This window comes from Aspergillus alliaceus, assembly GCF_009176365.1.
Source record: "Aspergillus alliaceus strain CBS 536.65 unplaced genomic scaffold BDW43scaffold_52, whole genome shotgun sequence".
NCBI classification, from domain to species: domain Eukaryota; kingdom Fungi; phylum Ascomycota; class Eurotiomycetes; order Eurotiales; family Aspergillaceae; genus Aspergillus; species Aspergillus alliaceus.
Genome location: NW_022474735.1, coordinates 225,753 through 249,344, shown reverse-complemented (window position 1 = coordinate 249,344; position 23,592 = coordinate 225,753). Strand labels below are relative to the sequence as shown.

The 23,592-nt window shown below is 49.3% G+C and overlaps 10 protein-coding genes across 10 annotated transcripts; 4 read left to right on the top strand and 6 right to left on the bottom strand.

The window, feature by feature from the left end:
• Window positions 1-993: 993 nt before the first annotated feature.
• BDW43DRAFT_322164 (putative MFS multidrug transporter) lies at window positions 994-2,537 on the top strand (the record flags this gene model as incomplete). The annotated part of the gene is made up of 2 exons (XM_032049505.1): window positions 994-1,117; window positions 1,171-2,537. The coding sequence occupies 2 exons, from the start codon at window positions 994-996 to the stop codon at window positions 2,535-2,537; spliced, it is 1,491 nt and encodes a 496-aa protein (XP_031896370.1).
• Window positions 2,538-3,017: 480 nt separating this feature from the next.
• On the top strand, window positions 3,018-4,462 carry BDW43DRAFT_322162 (thiamine diphosphokinase; the record flags this gene model as incomplete). Its single annotated transcript, XM_032049504.1, has 3 exons — window positions 3,018-3,483; window positions 3,576-3,655; window positions 3,755-4,462. Exons 1-3 carry the CDS (start codon window positions 3,369-3,371, stop codon window positions 4,460-4,462), a joined length of 903 nt encoding a protein of 300 aa, XP_031896369.1. The 5' UTR covers window positions 3,018-3,368.
• Window positions 4,463-4,495: 33 nt separating this feature from the next.
• Window positions 4,496-6,388, bottom strand: BDW43DRAFT_288181 (uncharacterized protein). Its single transcript, XM_032043250.1, has 3 exons — window positions 6,144-6,388; window positions 5,780-6,067; window positions 4,496-5,649 (listed from the first exon to the last, which is right to left on the bottom strand). The coding sequence occupies exons 1-3, from the start codon at window positions 6,221-6,223 to the stop codon at window positions 4,941-4,943; spliced, it is 1,077 nt and encodes a 358-aa protein (XP_031896368.1). The 5' UTR covers window positions 6,224-6,388; the 3' UTR covers window positions 4,496-4,940.
• A 194-nt stretch (window positions 6,389-6,582) lies between these two features.
• On the bottom strand, window positions 6,583-8,539 carry BDW43DRAFT_288178 (putative mitochondrial carrier protein). Its single transcript, XM_032043249.1, has 3 exons — window positions 8,112-8,539; window positions 7,719-8,016; window positions 6,583-7,649 (listed from the first exon to the last, which is right to left on the bottom strand). Exons 1-3 carry the CDS (start codon window positions 8,313-8,315, stop codon window positions 6,895-6,897), a joined length of 1,257 nt encoding a protein of 418 aa, XP_031896367.1. The 5' UTR covers window positions 8,316-8,539; the 3' UTR covers window positions 6,583-6,894.
• A 605-nt stretch (window positions 8,540-9,144) lies between these two features.
• Window positions 9,145-10,707, bottom strand: BDW43DRAFT_188848 (uncharacterized protein). Its single transcript, XM_032038986.1, has 4 exons — window positions 10,290-10,707; window positions 10,206-10,223; window positions 9,821-10,029; window positions 9,145-9,762 (listed from the first exon to the last, which is right to left on the bottom strand). Exons 1-4 carry the CDS (start codon window positions 10,352-10,354, stop codon window positions 9,194-9,196), a joined length of 861 nt encoding a protein of 286 aa, XP_031896366.1. The 5' UTR covers window positions 10,355-10,707; the 3' UTR covers window positions 9,145-9,193.
• Window positions 10,708-11,451: 744 nt separating this feature from the next.
• On the bottom strand, window positions 11,452-13,515 carry aspB (septin AspB). The gene is made up of 3 exons (XM_032038985.1): window positions 12,877-13,515; window positions 12,345-12,811; window positions 11,452-12,288 (listed from the first exon to the last, which is right to left on the bottom strand). Exons 1-3 carry the CDS (start codon window positions 13,343-13,345, stop codon window positions 11,653-11,655), a joined length of 1,572 nt encoding a protein of 523 aa, XP_031896365.1. The 5' UTR covers window positions 13,346-13,515; the 3' UTR covers window positions 11,452-11,652.
• A 1,208-nt stretch (window positions 13,516-14,723) lies between these two features.
• BDW43DRAFT_188706 (uncharacterized protein) lies at window positions 14,724-15,442 on the bottom strand. The gene is made up of 2 exons (XM_032038984.1): window positions 15,068-15,442; window positions 14,724-15,007 (listed from the first exon to the last, which is right to left on the bottom strand). The coding sequence occupies exons 1-2, from the start codon at window positions 15,208-15,210 to the stop codon at window positions 14,809-14,811; spliced, it is 342 nt and encodes a 113-aa protein (XP_031896364.1). The 5' UTR covers window positions 15,211-15,442; the 3' UTR covers window positions 14,724-14,808.
• Window positions 15,443-15,819: 377 nt separating this feature from the next.
• On the bottom strand, window positions 15,820-18,656 carry BDW43DRAFT_288160 (FACT complex subunit POB3). The gene is made up of 8 exons (XM_032043248.1): window positions 18,450-18,656; window positions 18,170-18,392; window positions 17,579-18,108; window positions 17,286-17,525; window positions 17,099-17,230; window positions 16,802-17,035; window positions 16,673-16,745; window positions 15,820-16,615 (listed from the first exon to the last, which is right to left on the bottom strand). Coding segments are annotated over exons 1-8 (1,728 nt in total). The 5' UTR covers window positions 18,452-18,656; the 3' UTR covers window positions 15,820-16,321.
• An 804-nt stretch (window positions 18,657-19,460) lies between these two features.
• On the top strand, window positions 19,461-20,893 carry BDW43DRAFT_288159 (uncharacterized protein). Its single transcript, XM_032043247.1, has one exon. It carries the CDS (start codon window positions 20,003-20,005, stop codon window positions 20,648-20,650), a length of 648 nt encoding a protein of 215 aa, XP_031896362.1. The 5' UTR covers window positions 19,461-20,002; the 3' UTR covers window positions 20,651-20,893.
• A 292-nt stretch (window positions 20,894-21,185) lies between these two features.
• BDW43DRAFT_322158 (putative C6 transcription factor) lies at window positions 21,186-23,353 on the top strand (the record flags this gene model as incomplete). Its single annotated transcript, XM_032049503.1, has 10 exons — window positions 21,186-21,242; window positions 21,293-21,310; window positions 21,445-21,492; window positions 21,532-21,838; window positions 21,878-21,966; window positions 22,052-22,090; window positions 22,130-22,203; window positions 22,444-22,849; window positions 22,894-22,938; window positions 22,999-23,353. The coding sequence occupies 10 exons, from the start codon at window positions 21,186-21,188 to the stop codon at window positions 23,035-23,037; spliced, it is 1,122 nt and encodes a 373-aa protein (XP_031896361.1). The 3' UTR covers window positions 23,038-23,353.
• Window positions 23,354-23,592: the final 239 nt, after the last annotated feature.

The following is a 23,592-nucleotide window of genomic DNA, read 5'->3' as shown; positions in this document are numbered from 1 at the left end:
TATGAATGATCTACTCCAGTCTCATAGATTCCAGTTCTGCGTATATAGTAAATTATTCTAGGAAGATGATTACTGCGCCTTCCGTCAGGCGTTTGATGCCTTAGGGTATGAGCTACCTTGCTTACTCGCAACTGTTCATGAATACGATGGATGATACATGATATTCTAGCGCCCACTTTAAGTCACCATCCCCATTGATGCACTCCATAGAGACTCCTTGTATTCGGGGACCGGTAGATGGTTCATGCGCGGAATTTCGACCATCGGTTCGGTCGCAAAAACGTATTCCGACTTGAGATGCAACTCCGGTCATGCCACATTTTGAACCCTAACTTGTAGGTATAGGTTGAGGCGACGTCTTCTGACATCCTATGATAGGCCTTCTCCATACGAATTGAGAGCTTCCCTAGCAATGCTGTATTGGAAACATGTATTTGTCAACACACAGGTGCACACCATCGATGTCTCAAGTTACACCGACAGAAATTTCAGGAGTTGAAATAGAGGAATACCATACCATGAGTTTTTTCGAGCATAGCATATGGCTTTCAGGGGCTCGTTCTTCCAGGCTGGAGACATGTTTATATGTACCCTCTCATACAGTACGATGCATCCAGGATTCTAGATGGTTGGATAGACCGATCTACAAGGCCTTAAACTAAGTAGGAACCACATGAGTGCTACCACTTAGTTTCCATTAGTAGTAGTTCTTGGTCTCAAAGCCCACAGCTGCAGAACCTATGAGCTGCCCCCACCTCTTTATATTAGAGACTTTTAGAATGTGATGCCAATGTGCTTACCCGGCGATATTCCGGCATCGAGAAGAGTCCTCCACGGCCCCTGCAAGGGATATCTAATAAAATGGCTGGAGTTCTGCGTGCTCTTATTGGCCGCCTAGCCCACTCTCCGATGATCGCCACGGTTAAGCCCGATTTATAAAGAACAACCATGCCCTACATTCCATCCTGACTCAGATGCCTCTTGGTCGGCATAATGGCGCCCAAAGACGGCGATAATTCAACTCCAGTGGTCCAGGATGCTCCCTCGGCACCTCACAGCATCTTTGACAGGAAGCAAAAGGGACTCATTGTCCTGTTGGTGTCCACTGCTGCGACTTGTGAGCTCTTAGCCTTCTCCAAGGACACCGATAAGTCTCTAATGTTCCCTAAGTTTCCACATTAGCATCGAACATTTATTTTCCAGCAATCACAACTATCGCTCACGATCTCAATGTTTCAGTGCAACTCGTCAACCTCACCATCACCTCGTTCCTCATATTTCAAGGTATCACGCCTAGCCTATGGGGTCCTATATCCGATGTCAAGGGACGTCGGACGGCATACGCATGCACCTTTATCGTTTCCGTCGGTGCCTGTATTGGCCTCGCGGAGACGAAGAACTATGCAACGCTAATTATTCTGCGATGTTTGCAGAGTGCAGGTAGTGCCAGCACGATCGCCATTGGATCTGGTGTGATCGGTGATATCACCACTCGCGCGGACCGTGGCAGCTACATGGGCTTCTTCCAAGGCGGATTCATTGTTCCTTTCGCAGTAGGCCCAGTGATCGGTGGTGCTCTCGCTGGCACTCTTGGCTGGCGATCTATTTTTTGGTTCCTAACGATCTACAGTATTGTTTTACTGTTACTCTTGGTTTTTCTGCTTCCCGAGACTCTCCGATCAATTGTTGCCAATGGAGGCTTGCTCCCACCGAACAGACTCGGAGTATACCCCCTCAACCTCTACCAACGCTTCACCAAGGTGATCTGGAACGCAGAGACAGCGCCCGAGCAACTAGCGCCCCGAAAGCGGATCGACGTGTTTGGTCCATTTCGCATCCTCACTAAACGATATGCGTTCCCCATCATCATCTTCTTCGCCATCTACTTCGCCGTTTGGCAAATGTGCAACACCGCCATGTCGACGCTGTTCAAAGAACACTACGGCCTCACCGAGATCCAAGCTGGCCTGACATTCCTCGCCAACGGTATGGGCTCCATTATCGGCACCATCGTCAGCGGTAGAGTCCTCGACATGGACTATCGTCGGATGCAAGCCAAACGCGACATGCAATCCCCGATTGAAGCGGAAAGGGGGCATTCGTCGACGGCCGACGACGATTTTCCGCTCGAAAAAGCGCGGCTCCGTCTACTTCCCATCTTCCTGTTGATGCAGTGTATGTCAGTGCTGGTTTTCGGCTGGACGATCCATTATTCCGTTCATATCGCGGCGCCTATTGTGGCGACTTTTGTCACGGGTTGGACCGCTGTGTCTACCCAGTCTATTGTTACGACGTATCTGGTTGATATCTTTCCGGATCAGAGTGCCGCGGCTACTGCGAGTCTCAACCTTGCGCGGTGTTTGTCCGCGGCTGGTGGTGCGAGCTTTGTAATGCCGCTGATCGACCGTGTTGGGACTGGGGTGGCCTTCACGATCTGTGTTGCGGTGCAAGTGGTCACAGCTGCTGCCTTGGCGGTGCAGTGGAAGTATGCCGGGGCTTGGAGGAAGATATCGAAGCAAGCGGAAGCTGGTCAGTAGATCGTGTCACAGAGGTTGTGGGTTGTGGTGAGTTCAAGGTGAATTTATGGTTACAGACTGTTCGTTGATAATCTCTTGAAGAGATATTCTTGGTCTGACAGTTCATCCTGCCTACTGCCGAAAAGTCCGTGCTTATTGTTCCTCTAGATTCCATATAGACAGCTTTCTCGATAGATAATATACCATTTTCTTCTCGAACATTCTACCAAGTCCTGAGGTTGTCGTACCCTGGCCCATTCCTCTATCTTGAACGTATACAGCCATCAAAATCTCGCCGAGGATGAACACGATATCCTACCCTCATCATACAAACCCAGTACATGTACAGTCACAATTAGTCAATTTTTTATATCTGTCCCTTAGTCAAGGGTAAAATCCCCGTGTTAATCCTGTTCTAATAACTGCGAGGTGCCAGGCAGGAGGAAGTACAGGCATAACATAAACGCAGTATGTGCTATACAACCGACATACCCTAACAAACAGCACCCCAGCGCCAAAACCCCAGCATATAAAATAATTGTATCTCAAAACGCCATCCCCAGCACACCCTGAACTAACTGGCAAATCAACATCCAAACCACATATCCCTCAGTAAATGATAGCATACTAGTAATACCTCCACTCGAAGAAAACAAGAAAAAGCACCCATCTGATTGGCCACCCGAACATCATCACACCGGGAAGCCCGCAATTTCAGGCCAGATTGATTTACGATAAGAGACACTGAATAGTAATACCCCTCGCTCGCTCACCTCGAACCACCACTCAATAACCCCCTCCCTTCCTCCCTCGACTATAAAATCAACGTCTAACTAACCCATCCAAGAAAAAATGGAGTGGGATCCCACGCAATTTTTCCGCGACGATCACACTACCCACCCGTTCGCCCTCTTAATCCTCAACCAACCAATCAATGAAAGGGCGTTCCGCGTCTTAAGAAAACATGGTATGTTCTACTATCACAACAATCTATACAACATGTCTCATAGACACAGGAAAGGGAAAAAAAGAAAAAGAAAGACTAATAAAATAGTCCAGCAAACCTAATAATCTGCGCCGACGGCGGCGCAAACCGCTTCTACGACATGATGAAAACGCACGACCAAGAATCAACCGACGTATGTTCCCTAAGCCCCTAAGTCCCTAAATGCCTTCTCCTCTGTCCCCCTAGAAAAAACCAGTAGTGTCGTTCTAATCCAATCTAACGCTGTAAAAAGCTCCCAAACCTCATAATAGGCGACCTAGACTCCATCGCCCCGTCTGTCAGAGCCCACTACTCCAATCTGGGTGTAACGGTCATCGAGGACGAAGACCAGAACTCGACGGATTTCACTAAGTGTTTGAATTATCTGCGGGATCATGTTGGGGAGGTTATTTCCCCTCCTCCTTCTTCTTCTTCTTCTTCTCCTGGTTCTTCTGAGGGAGCAGTGAAAGGGGGAGAAACGAAGCTAGATGTGCTTATTATGGGGGGTCTGGGCGGGAGGGTCGACCAGGCTTTTTCGCAGATTCACCATTTGTTTCTTATGACGAGGTCGTTTGCTGCTGCTTCTTCTGGGCGGAAAGAAGAGGCGGTAGGGAATCTGTATCTCATTTCCGAGGAGAGTATTACGTTTATTCTACGGCCGGGGGAGAATGTGATTTGGACTCCGGGGACGAATCGGCCTGATCTTCGGGATCAAGGGACGGGGATGGGGCCGGGGACGGAGTCGTTCCTGCTGGAGGAGAATGTGGGGATTGTGCCGTTGACAGGGCCGGCGCGGATTACGACCAGAGGGCTGGAGTGGGATGTGGAGGATTGGAGGACAGAGATTGGGGGGCGACTGAGTACGAGTAATCATATCCGGAGTGAGGTTATCACCGTGGAGTGTGCGGTGCCGGTGCTTTTTACCGTCGAGTTGGCCTCGAGGTTGAAGAGGGCGAGATAGGTTTAGACAGGTTTAGAAGAGTTGGATAACGTATAGACACAGAGATTGATGGTATTTGTATTGGATCCCCCTATATCGGTTTTCAATATCAATATTACATCCAGCAAAGGAGGAAAACAACCACAAAGGCCACGCCACAGCGCCTCCTGGCCAAAGAAAGAGATCAATTCAAAGCAACTGCGATAGAAACCAACCACACCGTTCTCACGCCTGAATCCAAAGAAAGGAGAGACAAGAAACCAAAAATAGTTTAACATGGTAAATTCCCGAAGCACCCTCGACCGACTATTATCCAGAAATAGATCCTTTCAAACCCTCTAGGCGATAGGAAAACCGCTCCCAACTCCTCCTCCTCCTCCTCCTGACACTCGCAGGCCTATCCCCTGCAGGCAAAACCCCAAGCTCGTCCTCCTCCTCGAACTGCGTCCAACCAGCGGCTCTGCCGAAAACAACGCATTCACATATGTACACCGCGTATTTACTTCCGGAGGATGGCCTCATAAAGAGTTCCGATCAGCCCAATCGCCGACCCCGTCACCAAGCCCGCCCACTGACCAGGAAGAGCGGCATTCACCTTGGCGATCGAGAGCCGGCTGTACAGGTCCCAGAAGTCGAATTGCTTAGCATACACCAGGTATGCGAGCCCCGCCTTGGCGATGTTATAGCTCAGCGGATCGAAGTTCGCTTGAGCGGCGCGGCTTCGACGCGCCCCGCCGCTACCTTGCGCGATATTCAGGCTGATATTGAAGAAATATGCGACCGTCAACGGCAGGATAATGCTGGTAAACAGCCAGAGCGAGAACGGGGCCCAGAATGCGCCGTCTACCAGGATAAAGACGTCGGGGACCTTCACTGGAATCTCCACCAATGGGTCGATAAATAACGGAATGGTGGTCACGAATCGCATCGGCATAGTTTCGTAAATGAGACATGCTCCTTCGAGGAGCAAGAACAAGACTTGGACCGCCTTCACGCTGCTTAGAATCGAGCGCACCTCATTCCGTCTCTCCTCCACCCCTAATCTAGCCCAGAAACTGCCCACACAATTGCCAAACGCGCTCGCCCCGCGGTCGATAGCATTCGCGACAACAGCCGGCGATGCCGGCAACGCCTGTTCGAAGTTCAGCGAGGGGCGTCCAGGAGTCTCGAAGACGGGCGGTGGGGACTCGCTAGATTCATCTCTGTAGCTATGAATCGGTCAGTCTATATCGTCGTGATTACAGAGGATGCGCATCGTCGCGCGCCAACTGCGCATCAAGTATCCATGCGCGCGACATCATCCGAGCACAATAGATTTACGGAGGGGACCGGACATACGTCAGTTCAGCTTTCTCCTTTGCCTCCTCCTTAGGCTTATCCTCTCTGGACGCGCTCTCTCTCAGTTCTTCCTCCTTGGCTCTCGTCTGCCTGCGGCGTGCAGATCGCGGCGCAAGAGGCGTCACTTCAACCTTGGGCTCTCTCTTGATCGGCGACCCCTTGCGCGGGGTCTGCGTCAGGCGTCGGTAATACTCGGCGAGTCGCGCATCGCTGGCGAAAATAGACTGATGGGCTTGCAGATGCTCATCCAGCGCCACCGCGAGTTCGGGTTTATTGAGCTCTTCGTAGCTGTCAAGTGTGAGCAGACATTGTTATCGGGGGGGTCGGTGGGGCGATAAACAACCGCACCGAAGAACTGACTTACTCGTGAAGATCAGTAGCTTCCGCCCAGTCCGTCAGTTGGGGCTTGCGCAGCTTCTGTAACCAAGGCAATGCGGCAGACATAACGATGCGCGGAAGGGGACCATGCAACGGTGATGCGATTGAGTATGAGGAATTTGGGGGGTGTTTGTTGTGGGGAGAGGAGGTAGAAGAGATCAGACGATACAGTAGGATTAACTGAAGGACCGGAGAAAATAAAACCAAATATGAGAGGAAAGAGGGAAAAACAATCATTTAATCATAATAATAAAGATCAGTAGGAGGGGAGAAATACCTGCGGGAGCCAATCAGAAGGTGAGAAGGGCGTGGGGCGTGACCGCATCCGTTTGTTTACATTTTCAGCCAAAACAACCACTTGACGTGTCGCCTCGTCGTGACGGTGGGAATAGAAGAGCGAAAGATCCATTTAGTCATGTTCCATTGTTGATTTGGTCTATCCATTTTATAATATAATGTACATCTTTGCGTGATTAGCCATGTCTAAAAGGTCTATGTAAGCCATCCAGGTCCGGAGCAGGGGTGTATGAACATGACAAGATGCGGCCATGCCCCAGACCCATCAAGGCGAATGGGTGATAATAGAAGAGAGAGAGATCATGTAACATCCTTGTACCAGAACGCCAAACACCCCACGTAGTCCCCAATGCCACGATAATACAATATTATCCACAAGTGTCGCCAAGACACTTCCCCTTCGTTGCGGCCGCGTATATGCAACAAAGAAGCCCGGCCGATTAAAGGGGGTTCATCTCGCCCATGTTCTGGTACGACTCCAGCTTTTTCAACAGGTACTGATACATGACCAGCATCGTCCCACTCTGAATGCTAGTCCATACTCCTCGTGGTCCGACTCCGCGGAACCAACCGGCAATACCCTCCGCTTGATAGATCATCTTGAGGCCTGTGAAGAACGACGATGTGTCCAGGCGAGGTGCGCCGGGCGGTGCCACCGAGGTCGAAGCGCCGCCAGTGGAAATGGGCCGCGAGTGCGTTCGCAGACTCGATGGCGTCTGGGTTGATGTGTGCTGTCGGGGGCTTTCCTTGATCGACGCATGTTCCGCGGCCGGTTTTGACGAAGCAGAACCCTTTTTGTCCGGGTTCTGCTGGGTCTGGATGCGGGTCTTCACAACATCCATAGGACACGTTATTACACCAGCCATTCCACCGGCAGTTGCCGCGGTCAAGATCTCCAAACCGAGACCAATGTCTCGGGATCCGACCCACTCCTTTGCCAGTCGGTGTTCCTGTTCGTAGAAGGCGAATTGCAAGGCAGAAAAGGGAAGGTCGCGGTAGATGGTAGCTCGGTATCCATAGAAGAGCGCGGAGAATCCTTCCTGTCGGACGATCGTGCGAAGAGCATCCCGAGTGGAGCGGTAGTTATATCCAGAAATAAAATGAGGGTTGTTATAGCGCCCCTGGAGTTGCAGTCGCGTCTTCAGGACCTCCGAAGGGACATAGACAATAGAAGCGGCCAGGTCCGCAAAGAAACCTAAGGATCCGTATCAGCGCATTGTGCACGCCACCACAGGTCGGCAGGGAAAATCGATAACGCTCTTACCTCCAGACAAATAGGCCAGATTTGCATTGATGCCGGCATCAATCATCTGTCGCTTGGTGAACTCGTACACACCGAAGAAGATCAAAGTGCCGGGAAAGGAGCCGAAAAATGCAGGGACCGCTCCACCGTAAAGACCTCGCAGAAGACCTTCCTGTCGATAAATGGTCGCATATGATGAGGTCATCGACGTATATCTAGGGGGAAAGGTTGGATCGCCTTGCTGCCTCGTCTTGACCGTATCTAGGGAATGCATAAGCATATCGCCACAAGTACCACCCGTACCTCCGGCCAGCATGGCCTACGTGAGACGATCCATGTCAGCTTGAGACAAGAAATTTCTGGGCACCGTGCGGCGAGTCCGCAACACGATCCGAATGTCCATTCACGACGTACATGTAGATACGGCGGTCGAGGCTCTTCCTCATCTTCTGACGGGGTACTCTGTACACGGTCGGAGCCTGCCCTTATCGGGCCAGTCGCATGGTAGACATGGTCGCTGGTGCTGGCGGTTTTCGAATATGAAACGGTCGGCGGGGAGTCCGAGGAGGTTGTCTCTGTCGGGGTAAACAGGCCAAACACGCGCGAGGTCAAGCTCATGGCAAGAATACCGCAACCCACCAAATCGTGGTGCGGACCAGACCACGGGGGGTTGGGATGCGGCGGCGAGGTTTACCGTACGGATGCCACCCCAGTGGAGGATGACGGTGGGGAAAGAAAGGGGAGGAAGGGAAAAATGGAGAAAAAAAGAAAAAAAGAAAAAAAAGTCTAGATTACAGAGAAAACAAAGAAGGTCGGACGGTAGGGAGTAGGAGCATGGCACCTTTAACAGTCGAGAGTTTACAAAACAAGAAAAAAAAGAGGTGCCAGTGCTCTCTCAAATGGAGCCCAAAATTTTGGTCGGGTTTTCCGCTTTCTCCGCGTCCGAGGCTGACCCTCCGCCTCAGGCACCTCCTTTACTCGGCTCCAGATGAGGGATTAAATCAATATATGAGACTCTTTTGCCACAAATAGGGGATCGAGGTCAGACACCAGGTGGTAACTCAACGAGTAATCTAGACTTGAGAGAATATTCCCATTAATAATCTCGCGCAAAATACAGAATGCAATGGAATTTATGCGGGCAAAACATCGCATCGGGAGCCCAGCATGTGCAGAACTTCCCGATTGGGCTCTGCCCAATATTGAACTAAAGAAATATGGCAATACGATGATTATATGAATACGACTCTCCACCCATTCTTCTCCGCGCTCCCTTCCTCCTCGTTCAATCAATCTTTCGCTTATCGTAAAAGGGCCACACCCCAACTCAACGGTGGGGACCAATGGCACATTATTCGTTATACGCTCATCACTTTACAACGAGAGCCCACATTGTAGAATACCTCCGTCGATAACCCTTCGGCAAATGGTCTTCGTCCGTTAAGGTCTTGTCCCACCTGTCTCAGGCCGTGGTCGCCCATTCGTGTCGCGGCCATTTATTGCGGCTTCTTGCCCGGGGCTCCAGCAGTCAAACGGCTCATATCCGTGTTCTCATAAGCCTGGCGAATAACGCCCTTGAAGGTCTCCCATCCTTGGCGCACCGCGGGGGGAGTGCTTTGGTGGGAAACCGAAGCATCCACCCGGGCAGTGAAATGGCGAACGGCCTGCTGAACAAACGAGCTCTGGGTGTATCTCGCGCGGAAGAAAGCCACGTAGATAAAGAAGAGGACAATGGCTCCCTTGGAGAAGGTGAGAATTCCCACAGCCAAGCGGAACAACAGCGCCATCTCGAGTCCAGCGACAAGATCCATGCTAGCATCATAGTACTGCTTGACAAATCTTCCAATGGTGTCCGCCAGAGGGCTGGAAGCGGGTTTGGCAGAGCCAGGAGAGGAGGGCGACGCAGGTCCGGCAGCGCCCTGAGCGGGAGGCTGCAAGGTAGGGATCAAGTGGGCGCGAGAGTATGTCGCAACATGGAATATCGAGTAAACACTGAAGGGAAGGAGGGCCAGCGGGACCTGACGGGAATAGAGCCAGACAATTGCCATGCCTGGTGTTTTTTTCGGTAAGCCTTGTGGCAATTTGACTTGATCGGAAAAACTACTAACCCAGATACTGAACATTTTCATCCCCGGCGAGCTTCACCACAATGCTGGGAACGCTGCCCTGAAGGCGGCCACGGGCGATATGTCCCTTGTACACCACGATACCATATGTCGCAGCAGCCGAAAGGAATGCAAGGCGGTAGGCCACCTGTGCCGACGAAGAATAGTAGTTAAAGGTGATCCACGACAGCGAATAACGGAAGACGGAGAGCAGTAATGTGACGTGTCTACGGACAGTCAGCGGGGTTGCCTTCAATCATTCTCGTAATTCTCGTAATGCGAATGGCGAGGGGATGGGGGGGGGGAGAGAATCGGGGAAGTGTTGACGCCGCAGATTGCAGCAAACACGGTTGACCGGACTCCGGGGGGCCGAGGATGCACCCTCAATCACAAAGGAACCTACCCAGCAAACCAAGCAAATCTATAAAACAGGCCAGATAGTCAATATTCAGCGTTCAGTCTCGGAGAAGGACAACGAGGCACTTACTGCAACGTCTGGGCCAAGGCCTTCAGCCTCTCGGCCAAAGGCAAGTTCGACGCAGGTGGAGCCATGTGAACGGTAAGATAAGGTGTGTGTAAAGGTAGTCAGAATGGAAGCGAGAGCGGACGCAGAGGCACAGCTATGCGCTAAGTGGGAAGAAGAAAACAGGAGAGAGAGATCGAAAAGTGCTGGAAGGGGACCGAATTGAGCGGTGGAGGTCGGCGGGCCTGCACTATTTGGGGAGGCTGGGCGGGGAGGGCGGTAATGGTGTTAGTGGTAGTGGGAGTGGGAGTGGTAGTGGGTTTTTTTCCTTTTCGGCGATGGGCCTTTTCTTGGGCGAAGTACCACTCTTTAATAATGCACTGTAGTCCTAGGACTTAGGAGATAGGTAGGCAGGGAATGAGAAACCTGAGGCAGACCTAGGTTGTCTTTCAGTGACGTTGAAAGCACAATACTCGGCATGATGCAAGTGGCCGAGAAGCTCGTCCTCCCGCACACCCGGCTAGGTGCTATTTTAACTATAATACTGGGTCCGTATTTATTATATTGATGAATTCATTTTTTTTTTTTTTTGGATTTTCTTATTTCAATTCTTTCCATGAATTTATTTCTCTATGCTGTTCAGTCGGATTGTTACCAGCATTGTTTCTACGTCACTCGATACACACACACACACACCCTCACATACACTCATTTGGGACTTTTTTTCAAGAACATCTGAGATTGACAACTAACGCACAAGAATCTGCAATAAAGTAGAATAGGAAGGGGAAAAAAAAAAAAGGAAAAGCGTCCTGAAATGATGGTCGGAGGGTGGGAGAGAGCTCACTAAAATGTGTAGAAGTTGGCAAAAGTGCACAGAGATAAGAAGGAATATGAGAATAGGCCACACAGGGGAATAGCAAACAGGCGGGAACGAGGTATAGCGTAGGCAAAAAGTACATGAACAAGAAGCGAAAAGAGGACATGAGGAGGGCCACCGCATATCATCTTGCAGAACCAAGGGCCAACCCACTCGAGCGAGCAAGCAGACCACCCGACTCTGCTCTGGTGTCCCAGCACATTCTCCTAGTCAAAAGCCCCCAACTGGTGTTGTTCCGACTCAGAAAGAAACAAAACGAGACATTTCTTTTCCTTCGGTCCACCCAATCAGCAAACAGAGTCATTACTGGCAACAGATACGAGATAGAAGAGATTGAGAGAGCGTGGGAGAAGACGAATAAACACAGAAATAAAAGGGCAGGCGAAAAGAGCGCTCGGTCAATCAACAGTCGTGGAGAATCCAACTCAGAACCACCAACGTGCCTCCATCGCCCATACATTACCTGGGGAGTCCATGTCATTGGGTTCCAGTCATTTGGGCGTGTGCTTAACGAAGGGAGAAGCCCTTTCGCTTGCCCTTCTCTTCGATCGGTCGTCCACTTTCGAGGCGACTCTTCTTGTCTTCCAGCTCCTGGCGTTGCCGCTCCAGTTGATCCTTCATCTCGCGATGTCGAGCGTATAGTTCGTCTTCGCTCTGTTTCAGCTTGCTCTCCTTCTCGGCCACCTTCTGTTGGAAGACCATCTTCATCTCCGTCTCCATCTTGGCGAGCTTCTGCTCGTGCAGGGCGCGTTCCTCCTCCTGCTTGACGGCCGGGTTGACCTCCTTGAAGACGCTCGGGTCCTGGGCGACACCCATCTGGGTCAGCTTGTCGGAACGGTAGTTCTCGTACAGGGAGTTGTTGGTGTGTTCCTTGAGCTCCTCCATGTGGGTGCGGATCAGCATCTGGCGCAGCTTGACGAAGTCGCAGTGCTCCTCGTTGTCGACCTCGATGATACCCCATGGGTAGCTACGGCCACGGACCTTGCGGCCATCGGCCGTGGCGACCTCGCTGTTTGCACCGACCACGGCGAAAGGGACCTTCGACATAATCTCCTGGTTCTCGGCAATGGTTTCTTCGTCATCAAGCTCGTAGCGGGGGCCCTCGAAGATCTGGATGGAGTGGTGTTGGATATCGGCAAGGATCTAGAAACAACGTTAGCGTCGGATTAGGGGCGCGCCAGTCCAGACAGGTTGCATACTCTCTGCTTGAAAAGAGAAATCTCCTCATCCGTCAAGGTATCAGCCTTCGCGATCACGGGGATCAGGTTGACCTTGGTGTGCAACCGGCGCATCACCTCAATGTCCAATGGCTTGAGGGAGTGACCGGTGGGCTGAATGAAGTAGACGCAGGCGTGGATACGGTTGTCAACGATGTTAGTCCGGTTGACCTTGTTCTCAGCCTCCAGGTAGGCATCGTATCTCTGCTCAATGTTCTCAACGATGGGGCGCCACGAATCATCGTTGTTCACGAAATCACCGAATCCGGGAGTGTCGACCACGGTTAGGCGGAGACGAACGCCATTCTCTTCAATGTCTGCGGAGATAGATTGAATCGACACGGTCTTCGGGATGATGTCGTGGCTGGGGCCCGTACGCTCCTTAGGCGGGTAGAGGGAGGTGTTGAAAAGAGTATTCACAAGAGTCGACTTTCCGAGACCAGATTCACCTAGAACACTTGTCAACTACGCCAATCGAACCCCCCTTGTCCTTCCAAGCGGGGGGGAGACTCACCAACAACCATCACGTTGAAGTTGAATCCCTTGCGAACACTCTTGCGGTGCCACTGGTTTGGCAGATTGGCAAACCCGACGTAGCCGGTCAACTTCCGGCGAACAACGTTCTTCATGTCGGTGGCGGCCTGGGCCACAGCCTTCGGGTCCTTGGAGCTGACGGTTTGGGCGTTTCCTGATCCCATGGGGTTGCTGCGCTCAACAAAAGGAGAACTGGGCTTGCTGCTGGCGGGAGACTCCACGGCCGGGGTGGGGGAGCCGTTGGTGGGGGGTGGTGAAGCTACAGCAGGCAAAGTAGAGTCAGTAACTGGTTCAGCATCGGGTTGGTTTTCGGTAGACAGAGTTCCCCGAATTGGCGAACATGACGCATGGCTCTCGGATCGGTGATGTTTCAAAACAGGAGAAGCACTTATTCTCCTCGAGTCCATCTGTGAGCGACCCTCCGCACTCCGATGTCTAGGATGTGCCATGGTGCTGTTCACCACGCGCAAGAGCTTGGGGCGGTACACGAATGGGTTGTCCGCCGAATTGAAGAGTGGAAAGAGAGTTGGCTGATGGAAATGGGATGTGGCCAGCAGCGATGAGCTTACCCATTGTGAATGCTAAGGATTTCGTTCAGGAAGCGAGCGTGGAGGGTGAAAAAAAAAAAAAAGTCGACGTAGCGAGCGTTGATGAGGAAGTTCCCCTGAGCAGATCGCACCTACTTCGTTAGCACAGAACACCCTTGCAGAGAGGAAGATCCAGGCGAGGGGTGGGAAATAGAATCAGGAAAGCATCTGGAACAAGACTATTTTCTTCCAAGGGGGAAGGTGGGTGAAGTGTGATATGTGAAACTGAGGGAAGGAGGGCCGGGAGGTGCCAACCATACCTTGAATCCCGTACACCTGGAAAAGGGTGAGGATCAGATGGTCAAACAATACGGCAGGGGGGCAAAGCTCTCGGAAACCACCAGTTCAATAGAAACCCGGTGCAAGAGGTCTAAGGTGTAAAAAAAAAAAAATACAACAAGAAGTAGAAGAAAAAAGGATGCCGAAAGAGAGAAAAAGAATAATGAAGTGAGGAAGACAGGGGAAGGCGAGAACGATTGGGCCTGCGGAGTGATTTGGGGTGGAGAGTCAAGTGGTGAAAGAGCCAAACCACTTCTCTGGCGGAAAAGAAAGGGGGCTCTTCATTCAATGGGAAGCTAACTCTTAGTAGGGATTAGTCCGGGCGACAACAGTAAATGGGAACAATTGATGATCTTGATTTAATCTAACACCTATAAAATCAAATTTCTTATGGAAAAGAAAGAATTGAAAGCTGAGCAGAGATTTGGTTCTTTTCTTTTCTTTTCTTTTCTGTTTTTGGATTTTTTAAATTAAAGAAATTCAAGTCATTATTATTTCACCTCCCACTCCCTCTCAGCCAGGCCAAGCATCAGGTAGGTTCTTACATTAATCATCCCATTGGACATGTCAAACCCATAAGGCGGCGATCCTAGGGAGAAACAAAAGAAAAAAAAAAAAAAAAAAAAAAAAAAAAAAAAAAAAAAAAAAAAAAAAAAAAAAAAAAAAAAAAAAAAAAAAAAAAAAAAGAGGGAGAGGAGATGAAGAGAGGGAGGGGGAAAGGATAAACGAAAGTAAATACATATAAAAGGGAAAACATGACGGATTTCCACATACAATTCGCATTGACTTCAAATGAAAAATCAAGAGGATATCATCCCTGAAGTCACATAATGTCCAATCTGGGACCATTAATTGACCTGTTACCCGAACGTCCATCCATGGATCCCACCTGACCCTGATCCAATATTTAATACATGGAGCTGTATCTTAAAACGCATGGCGTTTCCAGAAGTAGAGAGAGAATAAAACATTGCCCAATTTGCAGCCTGATTACTTTTCCAACGAAATACTCAGTTTTGGCGATAGGATTACCTTCTGATCAAACATCAATCCCGGTCACCCATTCTTCGCATGATTGCTATATAAGTCAAATGTGCCGCTTCAACCATATTTCCAGGGAATCCCTCATCATCCCAGGTATGTGCTGTAGTACATCTCTGGGGTAATACGAGCACCGTTACCTGTGGAATGTGCACTTGGCAGATAAGATGTACTGTGCTCTGGTACTCCGTACTTAATCTGTTTCTGTTTCTCTGGGTAAGACAGAATCAGTCAGGGGGGGGAAGGCAAGAAACGGATACTTACTTACTACTCCGCTTCCCAAACAGAAGAAAGAAGAGGTACTGGATATTTACCACTAGTAACAGGGTTACCCGTATGCTGCCACCGGTACTGAAAAGCGGAAACCAACTGCTGTCCCGTCGTTGCCGATACACCAACTGACCCATGGACGAGAGAATCAAGGGAATGAATTCCAGGATCGAACTCAATGATCACAACATGAGTCAGTATTCTAATTCCGGGCCAATTATTCTCATAAAAAGGGCGCCCTGCAAGCCCGATGCAGGGAGGAGATGAATCTCACTTCCCATCTACTCCCTACCTTGCCTAAGCTTCGCATCAAGTTCAACCCGCCATTGGGTGCTGTATCTAAATATAACTCTCCCTCTTCCCGATGGAAGAAGATAGAGTACCTTTGCGCCGGAAGCCAGGTAATCTCCATGCATTAGTACTCTCCCCAGGACAAGAATAGTGACATTCCACAGGGAATTAAACGAAACACCCGCTACCGAGGCATGCACGACAATAGCCATTGGTTTGGTTTGACATTCGCATGTAGACCAAGTTCGAGACAGGCTGTAATACCCTCAATACAAGCCAACCATGATTCTCAGAAAGAGGGCTGGAGCCCTTAGTAGTTGCTGACTGTCCAACTAATAATGCATGAGGATCTGCAATTGTCTGTGGAATCGGACTCTGTTGAGAAATTATCAGTCTGGTATGATATCCTTTTCTTTCTTCCTAGCCAGAGGGGCTTTTCTTTTCTTTTTTTTTTTTTTTTTTTCGCTCTTTCAATTCCCATGATCTGATCTTCAACCCTACCAACACCGTATATGCATATTAGGTCAACAGGAGTCCGCTAACGACGCCAGAATGAAGGATGCAAATGCAGGCGGGGCTCGATAGTGCTGTCAATAGCAAAGTCAATTCAACTGACGTGTCCATCATATGATGCGTCAGAATGCCCGAGGGTTGTCTGGGTTTTTTCCCGGCTGCATGTTCGCCGGTAGCAAACCATCAGGCCAATGATTAGAGGCATATTAGAGATTTTTTGGAAGAAAAACAAATATCTTAGAAGCTTTCAAAATAAAATGAGCAGAGTGAGAACCCAAACGTGGAGGAAACATGAAGTGGAATGTCGTTACACGGATTATCACTATGTGAGAAAACCCAATGATATCACGTTGGTCCGAGTCTTATTCATTATACAACCATAACTATTATGTCGGAGATGGCGCAAGCTTCCTTTCCCCTAGCTAAGGAATTTTTTAAGGCATTTTATTTCCCAGTCTTCGACTTTTTCTTCGGCCGCTCGGCTTCAGACATGTCCGCATCTCCGTCGTCATCGTCGCCCCCGTCAGAAGCATCACCCATTTCGGCGTCGCTACCACTGCCACTGCTTTCGTGGGCCGAGTCGTATTCTTCCGCAACATCCGATTCAGATTCTGCCATGAAGTCTTCATCAATAGATTCTTCATCCTCATCCGCTGAACCCCTATCAGCGCGTACACCCTCATCGTCGCTAGAGCCCATGTCTTCGTTGTTAAGGGCGGCAGCAAGAAGGGTCGAGGCCTAACGAAAGCGGTCAGTTTGAATTCGAAGTTATCAGCAAGTGTGAAGTAGACGTACATCGTCCGACATCTCATTCTTGAATCGAATGTTCTTCGCTTTGAAGAATTCCTCAAGAGGTTGTTGCTCCTCACTGCAGGCAGTTAGCAGTGATACATTGTCTTAGGTCATCCGGCTGGGACAACGTACCGGTTAATGTTACTAAATTGATGTTCTCCTAGTCCAGCCTTCAGGCTAACGGTGATGTCAAAAGTTCTACTGGCTGACACAGCACCACCGACACGGGACATTGTAATGATGGCGATATTCTCGACCTGAATATACGTGGCAGGCTTCGGGACGAAGATCAAGCTCTTATCCAAGAAGTATAGAAGACCTTCGTTGGCCTTGATTGAGCATTTGACTCCGCTGTGACCGTGATGGCTATGGAAAGTGTCAGCGACATTTCGTGTCGTCATCATGGGCCGAAGATAGATTATGACAAACCTGACAAAGTCTTTCGATGGCATGATGACCTTCTTGCCTGAAAGGCCGCGGAAGATCTTCGTTACGACCTGGTGGATCGGCTCCTCATAACGGGGCTCCAGCTTATCCTTGTAGCGAGTTTCCATCAATTCACTGGGTGCCGTGTTAGATAGCATCACGGGAGAAATTATCCTCACGCATCACTCACTCTGTCATGTTGACCTCCAAGCTGATTTCTTCATCAAGCTTCAACTGCATAACCAGGAATGGATACCGAGTCTGACCCTGTCGCAGAGGGGGGTCGAGTCCGAGAACAATGAGTGTGTGTGTGTCGTCATTCTTAGGAAGCAAGAAGAACTTCTTGATAGAAGAGTACTGAATCTTGTAATCGTATGTTTTGCCGCGTAGCCGGAACGAAGACTCGTACATGTCGATATCGAAACGACCTCTAAAACACTGGTTAATTCCGCACTTCGAAAATACGAACTGATGCATGCGTACCTGGGCGTAAGATGAAGAACATCCAAGAAAGTAGCGAATGTATCGCCAGCCACATCTCCAATCTCTGCCTTGTCCATAAGCATCTCGTAGAAAAGATTGGCTGCGTTCTGTTCTTCGCCCTCCGCTTCTTCTCCTTCTTCCCCATTTTCTTCTTCTCCATCCTCCTCTTTGATTCCCTTCTCTGTCTTCAATACCGTTCCGGGAATGTAAAAGCGCATCTCGACCAATTCATCGGGACCCGAAGCGGCCTTCCGACCACGGTTCTTGGTGCTACCTGCAGACTGGGCATTTGCATCGGAGCCATCGGCGTTCAGGGCGAATTCAACAGCGACTTCATTCTTTCCCGCCAGGTTGGTGTTGGAGATTTCGGAATAAGGAACTTCAAACGCAGGCCGGTTTTGGACGTTGAAAGATAGCTCAGCCTTAGTGAATTCTGCCTTGCCCCAGTTCCAGCCTCGAAGGGCATGCTCCCTGCTGTCCACGTTTATGCCGTACCAAATCCTAAAGGCCTTGCTCAATCGTTCGTAGTCCTGGTGAATACCGGATAAAAGTCAGGCAATAATCCTCTTGGAAATATAACACGGGACGCACCTCTTGATCGAATCCGTCGAGTTGGATGACGCCCGATGAGCGCGACAGAATTTTCAGCTCGAATCCCTTTGCTGCTCGACTCCATTGAGCCGCACCGATATTGCTGCTATCAAGGGTGAAAGTCTCGCCTGCACCAGAAGGTTTCCATCCCAGACCACTTTCTGCAAGCTTGCACTTTCCGGGCTGCTTGGAGAGGTCGAGGTAGATGTTATCGAAGCTCTCCCTGAGAAGAAGGTCAGAGTAATAGACAAATGGCATTTATCGCAGATGGGGGGCTCACATTTTGGAGAAGCTTTCAGGACGTCCAGTTAGGGGTACCCTGTATGAGCTTCGATGGTGGTACAGGGCTTATTCGGATGCAGCGACAAAAGTAAGATGGATTATATATGTGAGATTGTACGGTGATGGTGTTTTGCCTGGCGACGGAGTGGCAGGAGGCTATCTATAACCTTTTTTTTCTGGAGTCTCGCGTTGCGCGCGGCTGTCGATAGTTCACACGCGGTGCGGCAAGAGACTAGTTCCAGAGAAGTAAAGTACATTACCGCCCACGACCGCAATGGGTTACTGCCTGCCTCAGGCAATAAGGTCCCTCCACTGAGTTTTATGTGACTTTGAATGCTCCACAACGCCGTCTACTTATAATCTACAAAGAATATAAAATGAACTCATGATAGCGGATGTGCGGCATCTTATTTTATATAAATATATTTTGAGGTAATATGGACTGTCAATGTCTAGAAGGACAAACAGCCTATTCTATTCATAATACGTATGTGTGTATATTATATATATATATACATATGCGCTTTACCCTACTTTGGGATTATACTCTAGCAATATACTTCCTTCTTAGACCAAATTTGCTTTAGTGTCTACTCGAACACCTAATTTCCATTCCAAAAGCATTTTTATTGTATCTTTAGACCACCAACTCATACACAGGGCTAACACAACATAACATTAAGCTGCCGCGAATTGAAGATGAATTCAGGTGCAAATATTCGGAGAGCATAATCCATTCTGGACCTCACCATCTCATGACCTGTTCAAATTCGGGCATAAACACTCGTTAGGGAAGTCTCAGACGAAGTGATGATAAAGAACATGATCATGACGAATGAATGGGGGTGCACAAGGCTAGCCAAATCGGGGCTAGCTCAAATGGAGACTCCATACAGACCAGGGCACTAGACCAATATAGGCTAGCATTCCGCGGTAACTCTCTCACAGCTTCAATTATATGGAGTAGTATCATACCTCTTCTCATGTCTGATGAAGGAGGCTTCTATGGCTCGACTCTCACCCTTGAGCCCCTCGGACCAATTTTTCGGACTCGGAGATAGATGTGATCCTCAATGGCCAAAGGCACAATGTTCTTGTCTAGTTCAACTATAAAAGCATGGCATGTTTCAGCTTCAGGTCTAATCTATCCTCACCCATCTCAACCAACTTTATAGACCTACAGACATAAATCACACATCTCGAACTCACCTTCCTGCACGCTGTCCGACTTTTCGTTGGCTATAACTACATTTGTCATCAGATAGCCACCATGAGCACCCCCACCAACGCTGCTGCGTGGCTTACCACAGCCGAGGGTTACCCTTTCGAAGTCAAGGAAGCACCTGTGTGGAAGCCCGAAGAAAATGAGATTCTGATACGGAATCATGCTGTTGCTATCAACCCGGTCGACGGTAGCCTCCAGACTAAAGCCTGGTGACCTATGAATATCCCACGATTCTGGGACAAGACGTGGCTGGCGAAGTGATTGCGGTCGGACCAAATGTGGCACACTTTAAGCCTGGAGATCGCGTCGTGGGCCATACGGTTGGCATGGCCACTAAGCGCAATCAGGACAATGCATTCCAGAACTATACAATCTTACAGGTAAACATGGCCAGCAAACTACCTGACCATATTTCCTACCAAAATGCCGCGGTCATCCCTCAGGGGTTCTCAGCCGCAGCCTCGGGCCTGTTTCAGGATACCTTTCTGAAGCTGCAGCTTCCGACGAAGCCCAGCAACCAGCATACTGGGAAGACTCTTTTAGTCTGTGGCGGTGCATCCAGCGTTGGCAGCAATGCAATACAACTTGATGTTGCTGCTGGGTACGAAGTGATCGCCACCGCATCGGCCAAGAACTTTGACTATGTGAAGAAACTGGGTTCTAGTCAGGTATTCGACTACCACAGCCCAACTGTTGGCGAAGATCTCATCCAGGTCCTGAGAGGTAAAACCCTTGCTGGTGCCATGGACTGCATTGGCTTCTCTGCAACTCCTATCTGCATGGATGTGGTGCATAAATCCGAAGGAAACAAGTCCGTGATCACCGTTAAAGGTGGCTTTCCGACTCCCCCAGTCGGTGTTTCCGTGAAGAATGTCTTCGGTACCACAATCAAGGATAACTTTGTCGGTAAAGCTGTGCATGTAGACTTTCTTCCCTTGACATTGGCGGTGGGAAGTTTTGTCCCTTCTCTTTAGGCGTTGGTTGCAAGCAAAGGACTGGAGGGTGTTCAGGCAGAGGTTGATCTTCATGCTGCTAGGGGAATATCTGCGCAGAAAGTGGTTGTTATGCTGTGAAGCGGGGATGTACTGTATCTAATGTTATTCTGAAATTTTTGTCGATTGTCTTTGGTGAAGGTCCATGGGATACCTAGTTGTATCGTGATAAGCGTTATTCCATGGGACTTCTATATAACTAGCAATATCTATAGGTAGTATCGGAATTGATTGAGGGTTCGAGACTAATTACAAGATCAGATTGGTCATAATTTCTCCACATGTTCTTAGTCTGACATGACAAGCTTCATGCTCGGACCTCAGGGTCAAAGAGTGTAACTTCTAATTTTATACCGATTACTTTTTTCTTGGAACCTTAAATGAATAGAAAGCACGGTCACGTGGAGTGTTTGGGGGGGCCATTTCCACCCAGTGCCGCCAATCTCACTGATATGCTAATTTCAGATCTATCCCAACCTAGGGGATATTAGCTTAACAAAGGAAGCGATGAGGCCCGATGGTCTATTGTGGTCCCTCTTGTGCTTGTGAAACATGTAAGTTGCGGAAGAAAAAGGTCTGTCTCACCCGCTCATTAAAGACCCAAGCTAACACAGTATCTTGTAGTGTGACGAAACTCGCCCGGCATGTAAAATAACGTTAGTTTTGCTATTAGTTAGCTTTTGGTACAACGGATTGCGACCATGATGTATCCCAATCAGTGCTCTTCAGTCCACTCCCCTCTCTTATACATGTTGATCTAATGCGTTGCAAACCAGTCGTGTATACGATGTCTCAAATCCAATCGGACATGCAAAGGCTATGAGGTCCAAGCCAACACCAACCTCACATTTTGACAAGCTAAGGTGAAGGACAGCCTCGGTCTCCCACTCCAACCGCCGCTTGGATCTCTGGCGCGCAAGTGTAGTTTACCTGCTCGTGATCCGGCTCCTGGTACTGATGCCTTACCGGACGATGCGCATCCAAAGGAGGTTACCGGTGAGGTTGTCGAAGAATCGGGCCTGCGGGCATTCTTCTATGATTATTGTGTGGTTTCAACCCATCGTTCCCTATCCCGGGGTTTCTTTCATAAGCTCGGGGGAATGGTGCGCTTCACAGGGTTCCGATCAGACCTTGCCAAGGCATGTAAGGTAGTGGAATTTGGAGGCCATGGTCTTAAGCTAAACTGACCCTCTCTCTCTCGCATGGCAGAGATGTTGTATCAAGAACTCCTCAATTCCTTCGCTCAAACTATCGGGGAACGCTCGGTGGAGTCAGCCGGATTTCTGACGACAGTGAAGGTCCTGCTCTCTACGAGTGGAGTTTTTTTTTTTTTTTTTTTTTTTTTTTTTTTTTGGCTAGCTTATATCATGCTATATGGTAAAGATAGTCTTGGTTGGTGAGATACACCTTGGCTACCACAATGTGCACGCTGGCGCCATGGCGGCAGCATTGCAAATCTAGAACTCACCCCTGAGCCTTTTGGGAGCGGTACAGTCAGATCATCCGCTGCTTTGCAGCGGCATGCCGAAGGTAAAGTGATTCAGCAAGCACACGTCCCCAATAATTAAATTCTAACGTATTTAGAACCCAGCTATCTTTTCTTCACCGTCCATTGACTATACACACCAAAGGTTAGACCATCTGTTGCTCGCTCTAGGCCCTCTTTGGGAAAAGGCAAAAGTTTTTATTTTAGCCCAGATTCTATTAACCTGGACTATTTGCGCTTAATCCAGCAAGAAGCTATCAACCTCAATGAGCGCCTCACCGGTTGGCAGGATACTCTCACCGGCTGATTTTGAGCCTACAACTGTCGGCCAGATAGTTCCAGAGGCCAATGCTGCAATTCCTGGGGTCGGTTATTGGCCAGGGAGAGTGGGCATGTATTTTGACTTTTATGTTGCGGTAGTTTGGAACACCTCGCGTGTTGCTCGGTGTTTGCTCCTTGACCTAATCTTGAATGTGGCGAGTATACTTAATTACGGTAACAGGGACCACACCCGGAAGCAGCGAGATGCCCTTTGTCTTCTTGAACAAATCGTTTGTTCAATGCCATATCATCTGGCTGAAGACCTGCCAGACCTTCTTCGCAATCATGGAAACAGTACCAAGATCACGACTCCCGCAAGAGCTGCCGGGGGCTTACTCATGCATCCAATCTACACCACTTCCCAGCTATCCATTGTACCGTTCAACATGCAAGGACACTGAAGAAATGCCTAGCATAGATTGGAACACACATGGGTATTGGACAAGCCTTGATCTTTGCCAAGGTGAATTCTTTTATTCTTTCTAGCAGCTGGAGGCTGGTTCTCACTGACCGTTTGGTCTAGGCCGCGGAGGTTCATCCCCAGGATCTCGCTGGTGGCTGAATGATTGATTGGGCAGTGTTGCTCGGGTTGGGGGGTTTTTTTTTTTTGGCACCGAACGCTTGTAGTGACTGACACCCTCTTCAATTCTTCGATGAGAGGGAAGGCGAGCGATTGTGAGTCGTTATACTCCGTCGGTGCCAACGATCTATGATTCTTCGTCGGGGTTGGTGGAGTAGTGGATTGCTTGCGTGGCAATGGCTATGACTTTTTTGGAGGTGGATACTACTACTACGTATGTCTATCACATTCCCGACCTCCCTAGTAATGTACATATATTCGCCCCGTAGTTCCTGGGAGACTTAATTTTCTAAATGATTAAGGACGAATGCTAGTTGGTCTCGCGGCACTCTTGCATTAACCTTGTCAAGTGTTGGTTGGCTATACGATATGGAGTGGCAGGTTGCTGGAGGTAGCAAGAGAGTACATACAGTATACACATAAAGGGGCGTGGTGAACATGCCATGTACGACCCTTTGTTTTGGTGAATCTCCCTGGTTAGTCGAGGAATTACAGGACCTCCTTCAAAATGACACCCAAAATTGGGACATCCAATAG